The sequence below is a fragment of the Capsicum annuum genome, chromosome 6, assembly GCF_002878395.1.
Source record: "Capsicum annuum cultivar UCD-10X-F1 chromosome 6, UCD10Xv1.1, whole genome shotgun sequence".
Taxonomy (NCBI): Eukaryota; Viridiplantae; Streptophyta; class Magnoliopsida; order Solanales; family Solanaceae; genus Capsicum; species Capsicum annuum.
Window position 1 is genome coordinate 198,608,153 of NC_061116.1, and position 23,634 is coordinate 198,631,786.

The following is a 23,634-nucleotide window of genomic DNA, read 5'->3' on the forward strand; positions in this document are numbered from 1 at the left end:
AAGGTCACGGACCTACAACAACAACAACAACAACAAACCCAGTGTATTCCCACTTAGTGGGGTCTGGGGGGTAAGATGTACGCAGTCCATACCTCTACCTCTGATGAAGTAGAAAGGCTGTTTCCGAAAGACCCCCGGCTCAAGTCACGAGATATCACACAAACACATAGTAAAGCACAGAAGCAGATGACATAACATAGATACGGCACCCATAAGGAATATAAAACAGAGTAAAGCAGGAATGCAGGAATATAAAGCAGAGGAAAGCACACAGATTCGTAATAAACATGGAACACGGAACACGGAACACTGAATACGGGATCATAACAGGAATACACCCCCCCAATTAATTCCCTACCCTAGCGACCCGAACTGGCCCTAATCCTCTGCCGTAATTCGCATCTTCCAGACCTTCCTATCTAGGGTCATGTCCTCGGTGAGCTGTAACTGTTCCATGTCCCGCCTAATCAACTCACCCCAGTACTTCTTCGGTCTACCCCTACCCCGTCTAAAACCATCCAACGCTAGCCTCTCACACCTACGGACCGGGGCATTCATGCCCCTCCTCTTCACGTGTCCGAACCATCTCAATCGTGCTTCCCGCATCTTACACTCCACTGAAGTCACACCAACCTTCTCCCGGATAGTCTCATTCCGAACTCTATCCTCTCGGGTCAGTCCACACATCCAGCGCAACATCCGCATTTCTGCCACCTTCATTTTTTGGATGTGGGAGTTCTTAACTGGCCAACACTCCGCTCCATACAGCAAGGCCGGACGGACTACCACCCTATAGAATTTGCCTTTAAGCTTGGGCGGCACCTTCTTATTACACAGCACCCCCGATGCGAGTTTCCACTTCATCCATCCCGCCCCAATACGGTGCGAGACATCCTCGTCAATCTCACCGTTACTCTGGATCACGGACCCAAGATACTTGAACTTATCCCTCTTCCCTACCTCCTGTGCTTCTAGCCTCACTACTACCTCATTCTCCCGCCTCACGTCATTAAACTTACATTCCACATACTCTGTCTTGGTTCTGCTCACCCTGAACCCTTTAGACTCCAGAGTTTGCCTCCACAACTCTAATTTGTCATTCACACCCCCTCGAGTCTCATCTATCAGGACTACATCGTCTGCAAAAAGCATACACCACGGCACCTCCCCTTGGATACGCCGCGTCAACACATCCATTACTAACGCAAACAAAAAGGGACTAAGAGTAGATCCCTGATGCAATCCTGTCAGGACAGTGAAATGCTCTGAGTCTCCTCCCGCCGTCCTCACCTGGGTTTTCGCTCCCTCATATATATCCTTAATTACTCTGATATATGCCTGCGGTACTCCACTCACCTCCAAGCATCTCTAAAGCACTTCCCTGGGGACTTTGTCGTACGCCTTTTCCAGGTCTATGAACACCATGTGCAGATCCTTCTTCCTCTCCCTATACTGCTCCACCAACCTCCGTACCAGGTGGATTGCCTCCGTCGTCGAGCGGCCGGGCATAAATCCGAACTGGTTTTCCGAAATAGACACTATCCGTCTCAGCCTCACCTCGACCACTCTCTCCCAGATCTTCATAGAGTGACTCAATAACTTAATCCCCCTATAATTATTGCAACACTGAATGTCCCCCTTATTCTTATAGAGGGGGATCATGGTACTCCACCTCCACGCCTCGAGCATCTTTGCCGTCCTGAAAATTTCATTGAACAATGCAGTCAACCACCTTACACCAGCCTCTCCAACGAACTTCCAAAACTCCACCGGTATCTCATCCGGCCCCGTCGCCCTACCCCTTCGCATCCTGCGGACTGCCTGTCTAACCTCATCTACCTTAAAACGTCTACAATAGCTAAAATCCCGACACTCCCCTGAGTGCTCCAGTTCCCCTAACACAATAGCTCTGTCCCCCTCGTCATTCAAAAGCCTATGAAAGTACGACTGCCATCTCTTCTTTATGTGGCCGTCCTCCACCAACACTCTACCGTCCTCCCCCTTAATGCACCTCACCTGATCGAGGTCACGACCCTTCCTCTCCCTAGCCTTAGCGAGTCGGAACAACTTTTTCTCCCCTCCTTTCCCCTGTAACCCTGCATACAAGCTCTCAAAAGCGGCCGTCTTAGCTGCCGTGACCGCTGACTTCGCCTCCTTCCTCGCTAGCTTGTACTCTTTCCTGTTTACCCGCTTCTCTTCTTCGTCCTTACTTCCTACCAACTTAGCATACGCCTCTTTCTTGGTCTCCACTTTCTTCCCCACCTCTTCATTCCACCACCGATCCCCCCGATGATGTCCGGCCCGGCCCCTAGAAACACCCAACACCTCCCTTGCATTCTCCCTGATGCACGTTGCCGCCCTGTCCCACATATTATCCACGTCCCCCCTACACTCCCACACCCCCATTCCCGCCAACCTCTCCCCTATCTCCCACGCATTCACTGGCGTCAAGCCGCCCCACTTAATTCTCGGACTACACTCCTTACTCCTCCTCTTTCTATTCTTTTTTATACCCAAATCCATAACCAAGAGCCTATGTTGGGTCGAAAGATTCTCACTCGGGATGACTTTACAGTCTTTACACATCGCCCTATCCCCTATCCTAAGCAACAAAAAGTCAATCTGGGTCCTGGCTATCGCGCTCCGAAAAGTGATCAGGTGATCGTCCTTCTTCGGGAAGCCAAAAATAGACTTTTATAGTTCAAGTGATCTTTTTTCGAACCTTGTTCACAGGAGAACTTAATACCCCGCTCTTCCCTTTAATTTGTCTGCTACATGATATAATGTACTGATGTCACGTGTGGAAAGACGTTTTCCCTTGGGAGAATGTTACAGTCGGAATCATATATAATAGTGTGTATATATGATCTCGATACCACTAATTAGTCGTGATCACTCACCATTCAATTCAACATATATATGGAAATTAAAAGCAATGTTTACCGGTTACTATCAGTCAAAGTAGCTTGACTGTGTAAAAAAAATGCATTGTCAGTGTATTATAGTTAATCTCGGATTTAGTAGTAAATCCTGAACTGGGCTTTAACTACTTAGATATTAGTCACTATCCTGTAGAATTAATGCTAGTAATAACAAATTAAGGCTCTTAATTCAAAATGTACGTGCGTACCATGCAAGAGATAACGAACATAATCAATACCCCTAGAGAGTAAAAAGGACGTTGACCAAAGTACGTCCTACTCCCTCTCTCCCACTTTATTATAATTGTTGTCTTACTTCTCGCAAGTTAATTTGACGAATTCTCAAAATTGAATTAAATTAGATAATTCATTATTCTGTCATAGAAATTTAGATATTAAAAAAACATAAAGTACTATAAATTACGAATGTTTTCGAAGAAACATGATAGGTAATTTGGTAGAAAGGGACAAGCTAGTAACCTAGCATACTGACCAACTAGCTCCTCCTACTAATTTACTGTAAAACTAGAAATGTGTAACACGCGAATCAACAAAATATACCACCAACAAGAATTAATCTTTTAATTTGTCTGCGGTGTACAATATATACAACAAAAAGAGAATAATTATTCTAATTAAGCTAATTAACTTTGCCAAGTTTTATGAATTTTAAACTGATCATCATCATGTTCAGTAGTACTATTAACAAGACCAGCAATGTTGAAAATGTCATGATCAGTATGAGAAAGAGGTCTTAAACCCAAGAAATCCTTAGTCATATCCTCCTCATACAGCTGATGATCATCATCCTCTTTCTTGGAATTCAAATTGGTAAATCCAGTACTGAATAATATTGCATCTTCTTCAAACGTCGTTGACCCTTCAAACCCATTAGCAAAATTAGAAAAAGATGTCATGATGCCACTTATATTTGCAGGTCCAGTAGTAGTAGTAATAGTAGTGCTAGTTGTCATCATCTGCTCTTCACGTGATGACAAATTATTCTGATGAATTTGTTTGGTAGCAGAAGCAGTAGTATTAGTAACAGACACGTGAGTATTGTGGGGTATTTGTCTCATCAACAAGGTTGGACCTGTGTTATAAGTAGCAGCAGAGACGACAGCACTTGCTTTGTTACTAATTGTAGCACCAAACTGACCTGCTTTCTGCAGCAATGCAGTTGCAGAAATATTGTGTGGAGAGGCTGCAGCTGATTCTCCTGTTGAATGGTAACCTGACCTAGGTTCTGCTGTCCAACAGTAACATAATTAAATAATATAACATGAGTTAATAATCATCAAAATTAAATAATCATGTATTAGGGGATTTAGAGACATCGAAATCAAGATTAAGTTGTAGTAAAAGGTAGTTGTTTCTTTTTGTTTTTCCTATTATAAGTAATACATCTGTACATACGAGAGCATTGATCTATCTGTGAAATAAGAATGCAGGTATATTAGTAACGTTTGGCTTAAAAATACTACTATATGACAAAAATATCCCTTATATATAATAAGATAATTTCTACTTTGTCCAAAAAATATTCAAATATTTTAAATTATATATTGCATGTTACTGTAATTTAATTTGTAATATATAAAAGTAAACACTCAACAAGAAGTAATTCACACTAAATTCTTGCATTATTAATCCCAATATTGCAATTAAACTAACAACTTGTCACCCAACCACCAAAAGCAGGCAAAAAAGGTCATGGGTTCAATTCTCATGATTACTTAAAATAATATGCAAATACAATATGTCTCCGTAATAATATCAGATAACTTGTTTGGTCATGAAAAAATCCAGGTAAAATTTTAAATGAGATGATTAAGAAGATCATAATTACCTGGGAGATTAGGGTTTGGGTTGTCATGAAGATCATTTAAATCTTTGTGCGTGTATTGTTGATCTAACCTAGTAGCAGCTGGGAAGAATACTGAAGATGAGCTAAAATTATTTTGTGGTGTAGACCCAGAAGCTGTTCCATCTCCAGCAAATGGTTGACAATTAGTAGTCATCATTAGCCATGGAGGAATATCAATATGTCTGAAATCACTAGTAGGCTGCTCTTTTTTCATTGAAAATGTAGCTGGAATTTGGTCATGGCTGTTGAAGTAGTGAGGTTTTTGGAACTGGAGGTTCATTTGAGATGGTAAAATTGTTGGATTTCCAGTTATTGATGCTGATATTCTTGCATTCTCCACAGCTAAAGTGTCGCAGAATGCTCTGTGTGTGATGAAACTATCTCGTCTGAAATAAACAATCACCAAAAAACAAAAAAGATAAAAGGTTAACATTATAAATTAAAGTAGGATTGAAATATATGAGATCGAGAATGAAACTCTCACGACAGTTGAAAAAAAAAAAAAAGAGAGAGAGACTATCATATCGTCACGAAAATGCACAAACTTTCACTTCCCAAAAAACATGGCTTATTAATATACATTAAGCACAAAAGATAATTAAATGTCCAATAGTTGTTTTTCATATATATTTTGTCTCCTTATGATAATGGGTGGAAATATGATACATTGATACTGATATATCCATGTTAATTACATTATTTAATCATTCCATTATCACTTTACACGCCAAAGAACTTAATTAGACCCCACATATAATCACGAAAAGATGCTAGAACTCAAAATTCAAAAAAGTAATAGAATGAAAGGAGAGAGTACTATTGTACTACTAATATATGATTAGAGTCTAGAAATGTTTGTTTTTTCTCATGGACTCATATTCGTGTTCATACTCTTGTAGCATAGCAATGCTTTTGCAGTTTAATTAATATCCATCTATAGGGAAAAATCATTTTTAACGAATTTAGAAGTTTCACCAAAAAAGGAGAAAAAATGTATTATATTAAATGAGAATTAATACTTGTTTCTCGAGGTAAATACTAACTCAATTTTCATCGATAATATTAGATTAATTCTAAAAAATATACACATAAAATATCTAATTTTGCATAAATTACATGGATGCATGTAAGCCATAAATTGCATTGTAGATTTGACAATGGTATAACAAATAAGTAATTTGCCTTATTTTCAAGTATTTTTTCGTTCGTTACCAAGGGATTGATGACCCATCAAATAAGTTATAGGTTCCACAAAATATAGTAATTTTGTCCAAAATCCTATATATATGTATTTTTACAAAATCATTTAATATATATAAATAATTTATCAAAAAAAAAACTTCAAATTCAGAATCTGCTTGAGTAATTGTACCTTGAAAAAATAGTCCCACATTCACATTTGTATTCTCTAGTGCCACAAGTCTTGAAGTGAGCTTTACAATCAGATTGAACAGCATAACGCTTTGAACATTTCTCACATTTCCACTTCTTCTCACCATGTTTTCTGCTATAATGTTTCTTAATTCCAGTAAGGTCCCCTAATGCCCTAGATGGGTCATGATGCACACAACTCAACTCTGGACAAATATACACTTTCTTCCTTACAACTTCTTTATTTTCTCTCTTCTTTAACTTCCATGGTAAATTGTGACCTCTTCTATGGAGTTGTAGATTTTGGTCTCTTTGAAATCCTTTGTTACAAATTTCACAAAAGAATCTGTTGGTTGCCACTAGTGTCTTGGGTGATAAAGCTATCACTTCTGATTCTGGATCTGTTTCAAAAATATTGAGCAGATGATTAATTATTATTCGAGTTTAACATCAATATACGTCGAAAATGCATGTCCGTAATAGGTGAATTTGTAAGCTAAGATAGGTTCGTTTGAAACTATTTATGCTATCGTTGAATATAAGTTAGATTTTAAAAAAAAAAACAAAAAATAAAGTTATTGTACACCATCAAAATAAGGAGTTTTTACATATCTATAACAATAAAAAATTCACATTTCAAGGAGTTTTACCTCTATATATATATATATATATATATATATATATATATATATATATATATAGTTATATAGTTATATGGTTATATGTAACTTAAACTTGAAAGATAAAATGAAGAGATATGTTTTAATAACTTAAAATAAAAATAAATTATATTTTGATAAAGATTAATAACTAAGATATGAATATACCTGGATTGCCTGGCTGGTTTCTCTTTTTCTTGATTTGTTGTGGTGAATTTTGATATTGGGGAGTAGCTAAGTGCTGCCGAGATGGATAGCAAAAGGCTCCAGTAGTAGTATCATTATTCATGTTGCAAGAAGATAAACTTGCAGCAGCTTCTTCACTAGTTAAAATGGACATGTTTGTTGAATCAATATCAAAACCTTTTTCATCTAGCTATATATAGTCTGATGGCTCTCTTAATTATTTTCTGCTTTAAAAATATAAAAAAAAACTAATTAGAGATTAAGAGGATAAGTGTATAGTAGATCTAATTAAGACAAAACAAAAAAACCTAGATAAAGCTAAAGTATACATATATATAGTATAGTAAGTGAACAAATAGACAATCTATAGATTCTTTTTGAAATTTGTTTGAACCTTAATACCTTCAACAGATGCTGGTTTAATTTCTTCTTCCCTTTGGCATCACCCAAACAAACAAGTGAGTAGTTAATTTAGTTTTTTTTTTTTTGGTAAACAAAAAAGAAACAAGAGAAGAAGAGAAAGGAAAATTAAGAGAATAAAGAGATGTATGTGGATGACAAAGGGCTATTGTAATCCTCTCTCTTTCTTCCCACACCCTATACTGCTAACGCTCTGATGTGCACCTTCTGTCTTTTATCATTTCGATCTCTTCCCCCTACCAGAAATATCTCAATATTTCTTTATTTATTCTAGTATAGTAGTACTTCATAATTTTTATGATTTATGTGGCACCTTTCAAATTTATCGCCCCCAATATAAATATACTCTTACTGTATCTTTATTCCTTTTTAATACAAGAAACGAGAGTAAGCTAAATTTATGTAGAACTGAAACGAGAAGGAATAACTCAAACACAACATGAAACAACTTATTTAAAGAAAAAAATAAGAGGAAATCACTGGACACCAAGTAACTTGCAAATCACTGAACACCAAGTAACTCAGAAAACGCTGGACACCAAGCGTTTTGCGAGTGTTGCCTAACACGCCCAGAACTGTCCCGGGACGGGACAAATTGCTCAACCAAGAGCGTTTTATTCCCTTTGATTTCTTTCCAGATCAATTATCCCTTGCGAAATTTTCGATCAAAAAATCAGCCCTTTCAGCTCCTGACTTTCTTTCTTTGATACGTATAGATAATTATTCTGACTTATACTATCTTTTACGTAGTTTTCAAATATGTAAATATAAACTCCCTTTGTTTTCTTTTTTTCACAATTTATTTTACGTGTGAGTCAACTTAACTAATATTTGAAGCTAAATTGAATTAGAATTACTCTATATTTACTAAGATATTTGAAAATTATATGAAAAATACTATAGGTTGCAATCTTTTTCATATTAATATGATGAAAAATTCATCTTAAAATGTTAGTTAAATTTCATGTAGTCTGACTCTCGAGAAACAAAATGTAACAACTAAAACGGAACAAAGGGAGTATGGCTTATAGTACGCCTTTTATATAGATTTCATATTTCAATTTATGATAAAAAATAAATTATTTAACTTTCGAAGTTTGAATTATGCCACATAAATTGAGATGGAGAGAGTAATATATATATTGTTGCCTTTAATTAAACTTGAGTTTAAAATAAAAACGTATGCCTAATTGCACCAACTTTTCCATTCTCATAATAAAGTAGCTCAAAAATTCAACATATAATATCCAAAAAGAGAGTGTTTGATTTGTATTTGAAGAAGAGTATTGATTGAATGAGACTGAGAAAGTGATTGAAAGAGACGGAGACGTTGAATTGCATGTGAAGAGTCGATGCCAAATTTATATAAGAAAAAAAAAAACTTTTAATGAAAATCATACAATTTAAAATAAATTATACTTTTGTAGCCATAAAAAGTTAAACTAACTAGTTTAAAATATCAAATATATTATTTTTTAACAGATTAAAAATAAAAATATATCATATAAATTGAAACCAAAAAAGCTAAAATGGGATCGGTATAGTAGTACTAGATTCATTATTGGCATTAGGAGTAGACCCCTCTGTTAATCAATGCAAAATTTGTGTAGTATTTACAACGACCTGCATGATTGAGTCTTTGATTAATTAATCCAAACAAACATGCACGATCTGCTCCTACCATTTAGTTTTATTCGTCCCCGAACTAAAATTAGTTGTTTAATTAATTTATTTATTTAATTATTTAATTCATGAAATAAAGAGAATTTTATTATATTTTTCCTTTTTGCTCTTAGTATTAAATAATTACATAAGTAATACTCTCTTCGTCCTAAATTATCCGTCCCAAATTTTTTAATTTGATTTCTCATCTTATTTGTCTTTTTTCATTAATCAAGAAGAGATAAAAAAATTTTTCACGTTTTACCCTTTGCATTAATTACTTTTTCTTCAAATTAAAATATAAATATCAGTTAATAGAGGTACTATGGTAAACTAGTTATGTTATTAATTATTTTTCTTAATCAATGTGTTATCTCAATTTGGAACAGGTAATTTGGAACGGAGGGAGTAATAGTTAAATTTAGAGTTTCAAAGCATCACTAATAAGATTAATTTAGTTAAATACTCCCTCGTCCCAAATTTCCTAATTAGATTTTTTATTTTATTTGTTCTTTTTCATAAATCAAGAAGAGACAATTTTTTTTTCATGTTTTACCCTTTGTATTAATTATTTTTTCTTTAAATTAAAATGTAAACATCATTTAATAAGAGTACTATGATAAACTAGATATATTATTAATTATTTTTCTTAATTAATATATCATCTCAATTTGAACGGATAATTTGAGATGAAGAAAGTATATTTTTAATTAAAATATTATTAAAGAGTGTGTCAAGTCGAATAGGATGAAACTTAGGAAATACTTATATATCTTGATAAAAGTTGACAATTATAAATTTCCGTCTTTTGTAAATGTAACTTTTCATTTTGTATTTTCGTTGTCAATTGTCATTCAACCTCATAACTACTTTTCTAACAGCGTGCACAGAAACGTCTGCCAGTTTTTCCACTCATTTGTATAATTAATTTATAGGTGCCCCTTTTCCTCTCCCACAATTGTGTTTCTTTTTTCTTCTTTCATTTTTTGGTACCTTTCTTGGAGTTCAACTAATTTAAATTTGTGTAAGAAAATCTTATTTGAAAAAAAAAATATCTCTATCAAAGATGACATCACTCAACTCAAACTCGAGGACTCTCGTTAAGAATAAAATAATAAAACACCATGCATGTGTGGTGAAATACGTCGATAGATCCATCGATAGCTATTCACAACATTTTTGGCTATATATCAAATTGATTTTCCTTGGTTTCAGTCCTACTTACTCAACAAAATGAAAAAGAGCAAGAACAATATTAAATTTGACAAGTACATCCTGTTGTTAAACTTGATCAATATGTCACAAATTGTACGTAGTATAAAATAATCTCTCAGTTTAAATAAACTTCTTGCTTTGCTTTACTTCAACGGTTCGACCCCTGCAAAAAAGTTGTTGTTGATAAACAACTTGCTTAAGATGCTGTGATCATTTTTGACTTCTTTACATTAGAATAAACCAACTATTTTTATAGAAATATATGTTACGTATATCATTTTCATTCAACAGATTAGTAATTGCAATCACACAATTTTGAGTTTATTCTTAATTATTTCTTCAAGACGCCAAAAAAGAAAAGATAATGTGGCAGCTTATTATGGAAAGACAAGTATGCATTGACCAAGTGATGAGCAATTAGTATTCCTCTATTTGTCATATCACCCATAATTTTAACTTTTCACCGATCATATTTAATATCACAAATTAATAAAAAATATTTTGATACATTTTATATATTTTTAATTTAAAATTATAAAATTTTAAAAAATATTTTTTATTATTTTAAATTTCATAAAAAAAAAATTAAACAAATAAACTGAAACCGATCAAGTAATTAACTATTGCAAAAAGAATAGAATATATAAAAGAAAAACATATAGAAATATTATTCCTAGTAGTGATCTACGTAGGACAATTCTGTTGTGAGTTCACGAGGTGGCAAAGGAAAAGCAGTGGGTGGGGTCCATTATAATATTCCAAAATAATTCAAGACCTATTTAAATTATAATATGATCGCTTATGATGACAGCAAATTAAGAGATCAAAAGAAATGTTTATTAAGTGCTAGATGGTGTTGAGTTGAAGAAATTAGCAACGAACAGAACAGACATAAAGATACCATTGAAAAAGTTGTTTTGAATTTGCAAGTACACTTAAAATTTATGGGATCCTTTTACCTTCGTAAAACTAATTTCTACTACAATAAATATATCATTTTTATACATTTTCAGTGCAAGTGTAATGTCAACAAATAAGGGCCTCGTGGATAGTTAAATTCTCCCCAAATCAGTATAAAATTATCACGTGACATTAAATTATACCCCAAAATAATAGAAAGCTTCCACGTGGTATTATCAATTAAAAATTTTCTTCTTCTTTCAACACAGGGACGGATCTACAGCGGGAACCCATAACTGCTACCGTAAGACATATAATTAAATGAGAAATATTACTAAAAGGTATACATATGTAGAGTTGGGAATCCACAACCAAAATTGATGGATAGCTTAGTGATAAGAGGGAACCCATAAGTATGTGTGTTCGGTGCTCCAACCGGGTTTGAATCCCCGTGGACGCGTTTTCTATTTAATTCCTTTTCCAGCTTTTCAACCTTGCTTTTAAATTCCTTTTAAAAATCAAAAAATGGCACAAGGCCCTCCGCCCTTTATTATTAATGTTAACTGTAACACCCTGCCTTACCAAGTGAGAAATATTTTGAACCGTGTAGAATTTTTCTAATATCGAATTTTTTTCATGTAGAGAATTGAATAAGCTTTCCGTCGATTTCAAATTCGCCCAAATCCAACACTCGGGCAAAGAGTTAGAGCCATTTTAGTGAGACAGTGTGCCACCTGGCACTTTAGCGCGTCGCGGAGCCAGCCAAAATGGCAATCGTCAAAATCCAGTGAGCCTCTGCGATTATGGCGCATCGCGCCAAGGCTTAATTTTAGATTTGTCAATTTTCAGTGCACCAACGCGATTTCACCGCGTCACGGTGCCTTTCCAGTTCGCAACCAAGGTGGCAACGCGATTCCACCGCGTCGTGCCATCAAGCAGTTTTTCGATTGTCCAATTTCCAGTGAGTTGGCGCGATTATGGTGCGTCGCTCCAGCATGTAAAATTGGAATTTTTCAGTTTAATTCCAAAGGCGAAAAGGGTCTTTTCCCAACCCCTATATATACTTTTTAACAAGGGATTTGGCCTCATTTCACCCAAAGTATCATTGTTTTCTCTCAAAGTTGTTCAAGAACAAGAGCTAGAGTTTCTACAAAATCAAAACCCTTCGTTCTTCTTCAAGAGAAATCAAGAAATCAAGAATCTCTCCAAGGGCTTTCAAGAAAAAGTTTCTCTAAGGTATGTAGATATTGATTCTTAGGTCCCTTTCATCCAAGAAGTTCAAGAACCCTTTTCTAAATTTCAAAGCTTTATGTTTATGAGTTTTCATGATTCATGTGAGTTGAAATTGATGTTTATGCTATTATTGAGTTGTGATTCATTTTTGTTTACAAGGTTTTCAAGCTTTGACCCTAGTATGTGGTATTCATGTGATGTTCATGATAAGCCATCTTCAAGATGCATGTTAAGTGGTATGTTCATGTCAATTAAGAATAGAAATTGTTGAATAAACAAAACATGCTCCCCATATGCTTGATAAAATGCTTATGTGAATGAATTAGAGCCATTATAGTATGTTGACTAGAAATCCCCAATTATGTGTAAGCCCATGCATGCCAAGTGTTTGTTGAAAAGCCTTAGTGAATGAATTGTGAAATGATAGCATGAAATCCCCAATTAGGTGTAAAACCATGCATGCCTAGTGTTTGTTGAAAAGCCTTAGTGAACAAGTTGAGACATGATAGTATAGAATTCCCTAATTTCGTGCTCTTTCATATATGCTAAGCCTCTAATATATGCCAAGTGCTTGACGAGTAAATTATGACATGATAGTATGAAGTTTCCCCAATCATGTGTTATCCGATACATTCCAAGACTAATCTACGTGCGAAGTACTTGATGCAAGACCTTGTTGAATGGAGTATGATCTAATAGCATGTTCCCTCTACGCTATTACATGTTTATGATTCCTAAATGCTTGAAGATATGCTTGACGGATTGTGACGATGAATGAATGACCGTGGTTATGACTAGTTAAGAATGGTTATATTTTACTTTTATGTTATCGAGTCCTGGGGGTATTTGTACCCGACAATTTAGCTGTTGTCTAGAGCCTGTGTCAGTTTTCACGATAATCCCAGTCAGACCATGATTCTCAGAACTCGGTGAATTATAGAACTCTATATCCTCAGACAAATACAGGGCTTAAGAAATCTCAGTAATCCCTATGATCTCAGTATCACTAGTAATCTAGCCTCAGTGCTGTACACAACTTAGATCTAGTAGTAGTCAATTGTTCTGTTCTAATCCTGTAGTAAACGAGTACTTTATTAAAACTCTGTATCGTCAGTCAGATACCGTGATTCAGTAGTATTCCATCAGATATGAAACCAAGTGAATTCAGCTTAACTCAGCTAGATCATTTGAGAAACGTGATCCGTATCAGATTTAGTTCAATTGAGAATTCAGTTCAGAGTCTTTCAGTTGGGAGTAGGAGCTAGCACTGAGTGAGGGAAGCGATCGCGTCTCCCCTTTAGAGAAAGAGGCCGAGTCGTTAGGAGCAATCCCTGAACTCCAGAACTGCGTAGCCAGTGCAGGATGCAGGAGTCACTGTCAGTAGAGGTTGTCACCCGTAGAGAGAGGTTTGAATATTATATTGCCTTAGGCTGACTTTCTCTGAGGGTCAACCACTAGAGAGTCTTGACCAGAGAGGTCTTTATCCGTGGCACGGTATTGACACCCTTCCAGCTGGGGTTACAGGTTGGACCCCATCAGCAGGTGGTCGGGGCATGTCAGTTAAGTAACTACTTTTCACTGTTGCAGTTTTAGTATCAATCTTCAGAAATTAGGACCGTCAGATACAATTATCTATCTCAGTGAGAAACTCAGATAGTTCCATTGATTCATGGACCACCCGTCTGATAGGCTGGGTCTCAATACAGTTATTCAGTATCATATCCATAGATCACCCGATAGATAGGCTTGATCTCAGTTTCAGAATCAGTTGAGTAATCACGTTATCAGATCCAGAGATCACCCGATAGATAGGCTTGATCTCAGTCTCAGAGTCGATTGAGTATTCTTGTGGTCAGGTTCGGACATGATCATTTTCTTATTATTGATAATAGATTTTGGAATCATCCGTTAGAGAGGTTGATCTCCGATTGAGTCAGTTGAGAGCAGTGAGCTCAGAATTCAGTCATTGATGTGAGTATATTCAGTTAATCAGTTCCAGTATTCTTGATTTAGAGATCATTCGCTAGATAAAACTAATCTCAACTTCAGTACTCAGTTATCAGTATTAGATGATTTAGTGATTCAGTATCTCAACGTTAGTAGTGAGTTCTAATGACAGCAAAGCGGTACCCGAGTTTTAGTATTTAGAGTTGTGATGATTGTGATTATGGTTTGTGCATTCATGTATGTGTTCTCATTCGGTAATCTCATGATTATTCAGTTAAGTAATTATTCATGCATGAACCCTTGCATTTAGCCTTACCTCATCTGCATACTCGGTACATTCCGTACTGACGCATTTGTGCTATGGTGTTTTTAATTGACACCATAGGTTCAAAGGCATGAGATCCAGAGTTCCCTCAGCAGTTCAGTCCCAGTCAGCAGCAGTAGACGTAGAAGTTAGTCCTCTTCATTCGAGGATGATCCTTGTTTTATTATTTCCTCAGACTTTGTTTATTTTCAGTAGACGGAGTTAGTTGGAGACATGTCCCATCAACTCTGTAGTTCAGATAGTTTAGAGGCTTTTCAAAAAGATGCATCAGTATTCAGTTTTCAATTTTGAGCATTTTTAGAAGTTTTGAACCTTATGGCCAGTTTCCGCATTTATTATCTATATTATATAGTGTTCAGGTACAGATATCAGTAGAGGGTTGGCTTGGGGTCCTTCGGGATCATGAGCACCGTGTGATGTTCTGGTTTCAGAAAATCGGTTCGTTACATTAACAAAATGGATGGCCCAACAAGAAAGACCAACTGACCAAGTCCAATAACAACAAAAATCAAGACAAAATAAAATTAAAAACAAATAGTTAAACTAAATTTAAACACTAAAAAAAGAAATAGAAAGAGCAGTTGTAGCTTAGCTTCTGGAATCTGGAAGAAATGAACATTGAAAGACTCTCGTCTCTCATAAGCTACTAATTTTAGAAGGCCAACTATTTTTTAAACAAGGTACACTTTTCAGCCTTGCTTTAAATAGGTAAAAATTATTTTTTTACTCTCTTAAGTCCCTAATTCCAGCCTTGCTTTCATTGTAGTTTATTATTTGTTAGTTGTTAATTTTTTTTTAATTTAAATAGGTTGAAATTGTGAAGTTAGTTCAAGATGATTATAAAATTTTTCAAGCCTAAAATCACTCCAGATTCTCCTTCAGTAAGTTCTCCTTCACATATTGAAATTTCTGACAATGTCAATCCTTCTCAACCATCAAATAAAGATAAAATATTGAATTTGGGTTTTCTTGAATCCGATCTTGCTAAAAGAAAATAAATTTTGGAATATACTCCTAATCAGTATGATAGAATAAAGAGATATTACATTCAAAAAGGGCCCTGCAGACCAGGTGAGCATTTTATTTTCCAATAACAGATTTTGGTGAAAAATTGCATCATTTTAATCCTGATTGGTTTGATACTTCATATACGGGATGGATAGAATAGAGTATTGAAAAAGATGCAACTTTTTACTTATGTTGTTACTTGTTTAAAAATGAGATTGGTGGATATGAAAAAAGAGTCGGCGATTCTTTTACAATAGATGGCTTCAGAAGTTGGAATAAAGGGATAGAACGACTTAATAATCATATGGGTGAAGTAAATAGTGTTCAAAATCGGTGTTTCAAGATGATGCTTGATTTAGATAATCAAGCACAATCTATATTAGCTTCTTTTGACAAGCAATCTGAGAAAACAAAAAATGAATATCGAGTTTGTTTGAATGCGTCCATTGATGTTGCAAGATATCTTTTGAAAGAAGGATTGCCTTTTCGAGGTCATGATGAGAGCGAAACTTCTACAAGAAGAGGAAACTTTTAGATCTCTTAAAGTGGTACGCTGATAGGAAGGAAGATGGGAAAAAAATTGTGTCAGAAAATGCTCTACAAAATGATATCATGATTTGTCCAAATGTTCAAAAAGACATTGTGAATTCTTGTGCTAAAGAAACGTTGAAAGCAATTGTTGAAGACTTAAATGGAGATTACTTTGGAATATTAGTTGACGAGTCTAAAGATGTCTCCCATAAAGAACAAATGACCCTTGTTCTGCGATATGTCAACAAAGAGGGTAAGCTTATTGAGCGATTTCTTGGTGTTGTTCATGTTAAAGATACATTTGCACGGTCACTAAAAGATGCTATATGTTCTTTGCTTTTAGAGCATAATTTAAGTTCTTCTCATATTCGGGGACAAGGTTATGATGGAGATAGTAATATGCAGGGAGAATTCAATTGTATTAAAACTTTGATTATGAAAGATACTCCTTCGATATATAGTGTACATTGTTTTGCTCATCAGTTACAATTGACTCTTGTAGCTGTTGCAAAGAAGCATCATGAGGTAGATCAATTTTTTTTATATTCTTGCTAATGTTTTAAATGTTGTTGGAGGATCTTTTAAGCGCAGGGAGATGCTTAGAGATGATCAAATAAAAAAATTAGAAGAGTTATTGATGCTCGGTGAAGTTCATACAGGAAGCGGATTGAATCAAGAACTTGGACTTCAAAGCGCAGGAGATACTCGTTGGAGTTCTCATTTTAAAATAGTGCGTAACTATATTAAATTATTCTCCTCAATTATTCATGTACTAGAAGTTCTTGCTAAGGAGGGTTCAAATTACCAAGAGAAATCATTAGCAAAGAGTTTAGTAGATGACATAAGATCTTATGAGTTTGTGTATACGCTGCATTTGATATTAAAAGTGTTGGCAATTACACATGATTTGAATATGGCTTTGGAAAGAAAAGATCAAGATATCGTTACTGCTATAAACCTTGTTGGTTTCATAAAGAGAGTTGCAATCTATGAGAGATTCTAAATGGGATTCTTTGGTAAAGAATGTTTCTTTATTTTGTACCAAACATGATATTGTGATTCCTGAAATGAATAAGAATTATGCTCTTGGAAAGTCAAAGCGTAAGATTTCAAGTATCACATATTCTCATCATTTGCGTGTTGAAATTTTCAATGTTGTAATTGATTTGCAACTTGGTGAGCTTAACAGTCGTTTTGATGAAGTGAATACTGATCTACTTCTTGGTATGGCTAGTTTGAGTCCAGATAACTCTTTTGTAAATTATGATAAAAACAGAATTATAAAACTTGCTACCTATTATCCGAATGAGTTTAGTGTTTCCATGCTTGAGGATCTTAGTTTTGAGCTTGACAATTATATTGACTATGTGCGACAAGGGACTTGTGATTTCTTTAAGTTGAAAAGACTTGGGGATCTTTCAGAGACATTGGTGAAAACAAATTTGCACAAGACTTGGAGACTTGTATATTTACTTGTGAAGTTGATTTTGATATTACCTGTGGCGACTGTAACGGTGGAAAGAGCTTTCTCTTCGATGAAATATATTAAGAATGACCTGCGTAGCAGAATTGGTGATGAATTTTTGAATGATTGTTTATAGAAGATGAGGTATTTGAAACTGTACATAATGAAGCGATCATTGATCGTTTTCAAAACATGACAAGTCGTCGAGCACGATTATAATGATAATATTTTTAAAAATGTCATGTTTAACGGGTTGTTGCTTTAAGACTATATAATAAAAAATTTGATTACTCATTTTTTTAAAAATTATTTTTGCATATTAATTTATTTTATTGGAAACCTACAAGTTTAAAATCTTGGATCCGCCTCTGTCTCTACAGCCTCAAAACTTTCATTAATAGTCCCAAAACCTCCATTGATAGCAACTATCTTCTCCAAATAAGAAGAAAGAAAGAATTCATCAATTTTCAACTACAAATGGATCTCAATATCGGCTTCAAACACAACAACAAACGGAAAAAAGAAAACAATGCAAATGCCCAACTTAAACACAATCAAAATTGAAAACAAAGTGTATATATGAGCACTAAAATTGGGAAAGACAAAAGGAAACTTGAATTATAAACGAAATAAATTTTTAACTAAACTTCATTATGCTAAAAAATTAACGTCACTTTCTACTTCTAAAATGGGATAAAAAGTCAAAACATATCACTGTGCCGGAAAAGTAAAGAAATTGAAGAAATTTCCGAAATACCTAAATCAAAGAGCTTGAATTGAAGAAAAAAAAAACAGTAATATAAAAAAAGAGGGGAGAGTGAAATGGGTCATGGAATTCATCGGAGAAAGAAAAAAGTGGCGAGAGTAGAATTTTTTTACCGGTGAGATTCGTTGGAGAAAGAAAAGAGAATGGAGAGTGAAATGAGTTAAAATGTGAAAAAATTATGTTTTTACCCGATCCTTTATCAAACGGGTAGAAAAAAGTGATAAATAGGAGGTGAGACACACGCACCTAGCACAAGAATACAACTGAAGTAAAAGTGTGTATTTGTTATCGTTAGAATTAATTTCGTAAGGTAATAGGACACCCACAAAGTTAAAATGTCTTTTTGCGAATTCAGGACAACTTTAGTGGTGCCTTTATGTCTTTTCTTCAAGAATGAACAAATTATTCAAAACATGTGGGAAATGCCAATTACTACCTCCGTTCATTTGTACTTGTTACGTACAATCTTTGATTAAAATTTTAAAATATAATTTTTTTCATCATATATGAAAAAGAATGTTTTGCAACTTGTATAGTATTTTATAGTTTTCGAACATCTAAGTTGTAAATTTAAAATATTGAATTAATGTTATTCAATTTAGCTCTCACAAAGTGAAATGTGACAAGTAAGAGTGATCGAAAATATTGAGTTCGAAATCAAGAGGACATCATGCGAAAGTTAGTAGTTGCAAATCAAGACGATGATAATTCAAATGACAAAAAAAAATATTCTAAAAAGCATATTATTTGATATGATTGGCCAACAAGCCTACATATTGAAAACTACATTTTGGATGATATTGTGTTGTATTTTGAGAAGAAGAATCTTCTATTTATAGAAATCCAAAACTTATCCTCCAAGAAAGAGTTAAGCAATTATGAAAGAGATTATTTCCTGAAAAATAAGAAAATATTTTCAAATTAAAATACAATTATGGCAGAACTCAAATAAAATAAGAAATTCTGGATAAATTCTAAAACAAAAAAAAAGTATACATTTTTTTTTCTCATGCTTAGAAAGTACAGACACCAAATTTGAGGACAAAAATTCTACTCACAACTTCCGAGAAGTAGCAAAGGAGACCCAATGAAGTAAACGGGCTGGCTGATGGAGACACATGAATTAGACTCATCCGTGACCTAGACAACACACAACCCTCTATGGCCCATGGCTCGGACGTGTTTTTTCTCTCTCGTTAAAAAGTTAAAATTACGTGTTAGATAATTTTTTTTTTACACTATCAATGTGGATGATAATAGTGACATATTACTCTCTTTTTTTCATTTGATTACGTGACACTTTTCTATTCCAAAAAAAAAAAAAAAACTATATTCAATATGTAAAAAATATTTTTTTATCAAATTATCATTTCATCAATAATGACATGAATCTAACCATGGAAATATCATGCTACATGCTTAAAAAAATAATTTCTTTATGCGTTATGATGAATCAAACTCCTTCACATAATATAGACAAATAGTACGTCTCTTCCAACTTCCAAGTTACCAACTGAAACTCACCAAACAAGTGTCAACATGCCATTTGCCTTTTAGATTATAAATTGATAGCATAGTAATGGACGTGATAAGTCAATGCCAGCCCTCAATTTTTAGTTTCAAATTCACACACACACACAAAGACAATGGGGACCCCTCGTGGTACTCATGCTCACGGGAAGCCAGAAAGGCATATCACAATCACACCGTATGTGAAAGCTAATCAAATATCAGGGTATTTCTCACTCTTGTTTAACCAAAGCATTACCATTCAGTGGCGAATCAACAATTAATATATAAATACGAAAGGCAATTTGATAGTGTATAATTTTCTATATGTTACAATGAGTTTTCGACAAAGAGTGTTAACTGACCACCCTTCACAATATATATCAACAAGGAATGACCACAGAAGCAAATGAAAGAGAAAAAAATAAATGCGCATGACTTAGGCCGCTAGATCATCTAAAGTAATTTGAAATGGTAGAAAACATATCAAGCTTACAAACAATTGCAAGATATACATCCATTGAAATGTATTGCTGCTGTAATTTTATCTCAGATCTTCTGCAATATCTTAGGCGACACTAGCTTAAGAATTTCATTCTTGCAGTAATTCCATCATTAATAAAGAGTAGTAACAACACACAAGTGGAGAACATATTTACATAACCAGAAATGGGATTATAAACAGACATTAACTCAGAATATATATACAAAAATTGTTGTAACAAACTTCATAGGACGGTAGAGAGGAGGGTGATAGCAAGAGGCGGGGAAGAAAGCCAAACATACCATGATAACAAAAACCGGAGAATAGGCAACCAAAAAAACCCCTGAGAGATCACAAAATCACTGCTAACAAAGTAAAGACTAAAGAGGATAATGGGAAAAGAAATAGACACAAAGGCAAAGTGAACATATACCAAAACGAGGCAAAGGCAAATTTACCAACCAAGGGTTCCAAAACTGGTGCTAGCCTAGTGTGCAACCACCACAAACTACTATTGCTTGTGCTCATCCATTCTTCTATTTGCGAAGAGCATGTGCAACATACAATTGCCTATTATTGATGACCATACCGTTTAACTTATCTATGGCGCTTTGAGCAGATTCATCGTTGTCGAATTGTACAAAACCATAACACTTCGACTGGCCATTAGAATCAGTAACTACCTTGCAAGAAACAATGGAGCCAAAGCTTGAAAAGGTGTCATGTAAAGCTTTGTTGTCAATTGACTTGTCCAAATTCCTGACAAATAGATTTGCTGTTCTACTCTTAGGGAAATTTGGATCCCTATGAGAGTACTTCACCCTAATGGACTTTCCGTTAACAGGAGTCGAATCCAACATCTCCATTGCCTTTGCAGCATCCTGAGGATTGCTGTAGTTGACAAAGCCATAGCCAAGGGATCTCTGAGTGCTAAGGTCCCTACAAATCCTAACCGAAATAACCTGACCCACTTGGTTAAACAGCTCGTACAGCTGTGTATCAGTCATGTTGATGTCCAAGTCCCCGACATACAGAGACGTCGGCTTGAACTGGTTCATAATACCACCTGGAGCAGCTATGCTGGCGGCTGCTGCCACACCATTTCCTCTCACCACTGGACTCCGATGCTGCACCTGAATCTGCGCATAATTATCCTCGGAACCTTCTAGAACAACAAAAATTAGGCGCCCACAAAAGCTTCCAAAACAAAAATGATATCCCTTTTTTTGTTCTTTTCTAGTTCTATCTCCTCTTGTTATTGAAAAGCAAAAGGGAGAACTCTAGAAGAGTAAAATGGATGAGATGAAAGTGTAAAAGGGAGATAGAAATCGATGGAGAATAAATCTGAAAGAAAATGAAGAGAAATTCTTCCATTTTTTAAGGGTAGAGAAAACTATAGGACAAGGAAAATAGTTGAATCACTTTGTAGAAGCAGGGAAAACAATTGTCACCTTCTTTTCAGGCTTCTCCTCTTCTTTTTCCCCATCATAATCCTCGGCATATTCATCCTCATCATCGTCATCGTCGTCGTCATCATCATCATCTCCATCTCCATCTCCATCTCCATCATCAACATCATCATCGTCTTCATCTTCATCAACCCCCGTCTTTTATTTCACCTAACTTCAGCCCGCAAGTTCATTCTCTCCACATCATTACTACCACACCTTAAAATCTACCACACCCCTTCTCACAAGCAGTACTAGTTTACAACTACTAGAGAAAAGAAAATCAAGGGGGTAATGTCACATAATGAGGGTAGTCAATCTTAATCTTATAACATAACCCATCACGATCATATCAACATATTCTACTTTCTCACATTAAATCTGCTTACCCAAGCATACATTCAAACTATCTACAAATTCCATATGCACCAATGAGTTTTCCCCAAGTTAATCTGTACTTATAACTTATTGGCTAACCTACTCCTTTTCGTTTACCATCCTTAAATGATTTCTTCAACCACCATTACAATCCACTCTGTGCTCCTTCCCTATTTTGAATAACTAACAATCATAGCCAATCACTTTCTTTATAGACTACCATACAATCTATAACTCTTGCCACAACATTAGTTTATCACAATAAAATGGCAAAAAACCCCTCGGTCATCATCATCATCATCAGTTACATGTGCATATTCATCCTCATCTTCATCATCATTTTCAACATTGTAATGCCTCGTTACATGTCTACGAGGAATATCACATTCCAAATGTTGGGTTCAAAGTATATGAAAAAAAGTGTGAATGGAAAATGGAGGAAAAATGATGGAGAAGGGAGACACCAATTTAGAAAGTGTATTCCCAAATTGGAAAGTTCACTCTTTCTCCCACATTGGTGGAAGAAGAGAACTTGTGAGTGTTTAAAATAAGGGACACCTAATCCACATGGTAAGTAACGCAAGAAATAAGAGATGCCTCACGCCATCGTCGTCGCTCGGCTTCGGCTTCGGCTTCGAAAAATGATCGATGAGATCTATCTTATTGGACAAAGTTTATTTGAAAGAAATTCAGAAATTCAGTTCGAAAATACCAAAGGAAAAAACGCAACTTTTTTTCTGTGTTTTGATACTCCATTTATATGCATGCATGCAGATTCCGAAACAGTGTTTCGAAACAGTGCAGTGCTGAAGCAAAGGGATGCAACCCTTCAACGAAATGACACACTGATTCATGAAATTGTGCATGGATTAGCCTTTAATAGAGTGCTTTTAGACTTAAAAACTTGAAAATTTTTCGAAGTGTAATGAGGACTTAGAGTCATTTTAGCTGGCAATCTTCGGGATACAACTTTTCAACCTTCCTGCCATCCATTTTTAGATTTTCAAGTTGCGTTACGATCGGGAAAGCTCATAGTACATCTCGGACAAGTTTCAGAATTTTTCGGAGCGCATAAGGCTGCGTTTGGATTTCAAAATAGTAGCAAAATGCATAGCCTATTGCCCAGTTTTCAGCATTTCAGGGTCAACTTCAAACAATCATAACTCTCTGAATATAATAAACTGGGAGAGCTGCTACCTATCAAATGAAAGCTCTTTGAGTCTTATTTCCAATGCAACTGGTTTCAGTCAAATCCAATATCTAAGTAAGGAGTTATACCCGTTTTACTTCAGCCTGTCATCTTGTCAACTGAGGAACAGTTTCGACTTTGTTTGTTTTC

The 23,634-nt window shown here is 35.1% G+C and overlaps 3 protein-coding genes across 12 annotated transcripts; 1 reads left to right on the top strand and 2 right to left on the bottom strand.

The window, feature by feature from the left end:
• Positions 1-3,479: 3,479 nt before the first annotated feature.
• On the bottom strand, positions 3,480-8,201 carry LOC107876086 (protein indeterminate-domain 11). Of its 8 annotated transcripts, none has more exons than XM_047413731.1 (6): positions 7,407-8,156; positions 6,987-7,228; positions 6,161-6,560; positions 4,771-5,174; positions 4,081-4,167; positions 3,480-3,801 (listed from the first exon to the last, which is right to left on the bottom strand). In XM_047413731.1, exons 2-6 carry the CDS (start codon positions 7,156-7,158, stop codon positions 3,566-3,568), a joined length of 1,299 nt encoding a protein of 432 aa, XP_047269687.1. In that variant the 5' UTR covers positions 7,159-7,228; positions 7,407-8,156; the 3' UTR covers positions 3,480-3,565. The 8 variants fall into 8 exon arrangements, with proteins under 8 accessions (XP_047269687.1, XP_047269686.1, XP_016578573.1 ...); XM_047413730.1 differs by having other exon boundaries at positions 4,081-4,170; XM_016723087.2 differs by having other exon boundaries at positions 3,480-4,167; positions 6,987-7,231; positions 7,407-8,201.
• Positions 8,202-16,326: 8,125 nt separating this feature from the next.
• LOC107873975 (zinc finger MYM-type protein 1-like) lies at positions 16,327-17,248 on the top strand. The gene is made up of 2 exons (XM_016720886.1): positions 16,327-16,770; positions 16,832-17,248. Exons 1-2 carry the CDS (start codon positions 16,327-16,329, stop codon positions 17,246-17,248), a joined length of 861 nt encoding a protein of 286 aa, XP_016576372.1.
• Positions 17,249-20,628: 3,380 nt separating this feature from the next.
• Positions 20,629-22,813, bottom strand: LOC107876087 (polyadenylate-binding protein 2). Of its 3 annotated transcripts, none has more exons than XM_016723090.2 (2): positions 21,921-22,813; positions 20,629-21,602 (listed from the first exon to the last, which is right to left on the bottom strand). In XM_016723090.2, exon 2 carries the CDS (start codon positions 21,525-21,527, stop codon positions 21,006-21,008), a length of 522 nt encoding a protein of 173 aa, XP_016578576.1. In that variant the 5' UTR covers positions 21,528-21,602; positions 21,921-22,813; the 3' UTR covers positions 20,629-21,005. The 3 variants fall into 3 exon arrangements, with proteins under 3 accessions (XP_016578576.1, XP_016578575.1, XP_016578574.1); XM_016723089.2 differs by having other exon boundaries at positions 20,629-21,631; XM_016723088.2 differs by having other exon boundaries at positions 20,629-21,634.
• Positions 22,814-23,634: the final 821 nt, after the last annotated feature.